At 36.0% G+C, this 2039-nt stretch overlaps 1 protein-coding gene across 1 annotated transcript; it reads right to left on the reverse strand.

The window, feature by feature from the left end:
• Positions 1-339: 339 nt before the first annotated feature.
• Positions 340-1697, reverse strand: LOC108475305 (cytochrome P450 CYP749A22-like). The gene is made up of 3 exons (XM_017777272.2): positions 1465-1697; positions 980-1358; positions 340-851 (listed from the first exon to the last, which is right to left on the reverse strand). Exons 1-3 carry the CDS (start codon positions 1692-1694, stop codon positions 420-422), a joined length of 1041 nt encoding a protein of 346 aa, XP_017632761.1. The 5' UTR covers positions 1695-1697; the 3' UTR covers positions 340-419.
• Between the last annotated feature and the right edge of the window lie 342 nt (positions 1698-2039).

Here is a 2039-nt window from a genome sequence, read left to right on the forward strand (position 1 = left end):
TTGTGGGAGAGTTTTTTTTTTTTAATAAAAAAATACAACATAGACAATTTAAGTATGTGATTTGTAAAACAAGAAATTAAAGTAAGCATTTAATTAACATATTAAATGTCACCTCTTAAAGAAGAATTCATAAACCAGCAAGGTTAAACCTTGAATTCATAGCAACCATGTACATTAAACATTGTTGTGCAATGTGTTGAAGAAGGACATGCACGTGAAAGAGACAAAGTTATTCTATTCTTGATGAGCACTGACTTGATAAAACAAAGCATAAATACCTATATTTATAGGCTTACAAAGAAACTATCTTAACACAAAAATAGCTAACAACCTATTTAGTTAAACTGAAAATCTGGAACTAACAAAGATTCTACCGAGATGCTTAGTCAACTAAAGAACCCACTACTTTGAATTAATTCTCAACACAGTGATTTGAGTATTACTTGAATTCCATCATGTGGTTGAACGGTGATAACAGATATTGGTGAGTGGACATAAGCAGGGGAGAGGGAAATCATATAGCGTTGTAGAGTCATGGAGGGCGCAATCTTTATTTTTATGGCTGCAAAGCTCATACCAACACAAGACCGAGGTCCAATTCCAAAGGGACAAAATGCAGCTGCATTGTAATTGGTAGCTTTGGCAATTCCTTCTGCGAACCTCTCTAATTTAAAAAGATGCACATCGTCTCCCCAAAGTTGAGGGTCATGTTGAGGCACAACACTTGCAATAAAAAGATCTATATTAGCATGTAACACTAGCTTTCCAATCTGAACTTCTCTTCCAACTTTTCTCATTAGGCCATTTGCTGGACTATATAATCTTAAAGTTTCATTAATGATCATGGTCATCTGTTTGTAGAATAGAAACATGTCAGATTGCATCACTACAAAACAATGACTATAACATCATGTTGCAGTCACTATTTAAATCTATGGAAGATCAGATATATATTGAATTGGTTTGATAGTTTACTTACAATTTTGAGTTTGACAATGCCTTCAGGATTTGGATTTTGGTTACCAAATATATCAATCACCTCTCTTCTTGCTTTCTCTTGCCAATCTCCATGGATTGCTAAAAGGAAGACTGTCCAAGCAAGTAAGGAATTAGCAGTATCTTGTCCGGCAAGGTAGAATGTTTTGCACTCATCAACCAAGTCTCCCAATGAAAGCATGTTTTTGTCGTCCAAATCATGATAGGCATTTACAAGTAATCCTAGAAAATCATTGCCAAAGCTATCAGCTTCTCCATTCACAACTCTGTCTTCTCTTTTCTTAATCATCTTCATCACACAACCCTGTATTTCATTTGAAAGTTCTTCTGACTCAAGAATATCAGCAGGTTTCCATAACTTGCTGTAAAAGGAAACCAAGGTCAGCTCTATATATGGAAAAAACCCTCGAAATCCATGGGAATCAACAATTTTAATTTAGGGATAAATTAAGCTTAGAGGGAACATACCTGATCCAAGGAATTCTGGTCTTGAAAAGATTTCGGTGCATAATTATTGCCAACTTGCTCAACATGTCAAAAATCTTCTGCCCTTCCAAGTAACTGCTACCAAAAGCTGTTCTCGATATCACTTCTGAAGTTAATAATCTAAATTCTTCAAACAGTTCAATCTCTTTGCCCACATAGCCTTTCCACTTTTCTAGCATTGTTTCAACGCTGGCAATTACTGCCGGTGTCATGTTTTGGACAAACAATTCATCAACATGTAAGCCACAACATATGTAAGCAAGATTCAGAGAACTAATTCACATGTTTCCAGTGTTTCACCTTTAAGCTTTCCCCATGAAAAGCATGATTCCCCAACTTCCGTTGCTTCACCCATTTTTCACCCTCGACTGAAAAAAGCCCGTTCGCTACTAGCTTGCTAATGAAAACTGTAGGCTTCCTTTTGGGAAAAGCTTTTTCACTATTGTTTAGAACCTCTTTGATTAGTTCAGGTTCTGAAATCACAAGTTCAGCTCGAACACCGTCCCAAGAAAGATAATTCTTCCCTGACCAAATAAAATAAACAAAAGGGTCAATCT

The sequence above is a fragment of the Gossypium arboreum genome, chromosome 3 (genome assembly GCF_025698485.1).
Source record: "Gossypium arboreum isolate Shixiya-1 chromosome 3, ASM2569848v2, whole genome shotgun sequence".
NCBI classification, from domain to species: Eukaryota; Viridiplantae; Streptophyta; class Magnoliopsida; order Malvales; family Malvaceae; genus Gossypium; species Gossypium arboreum.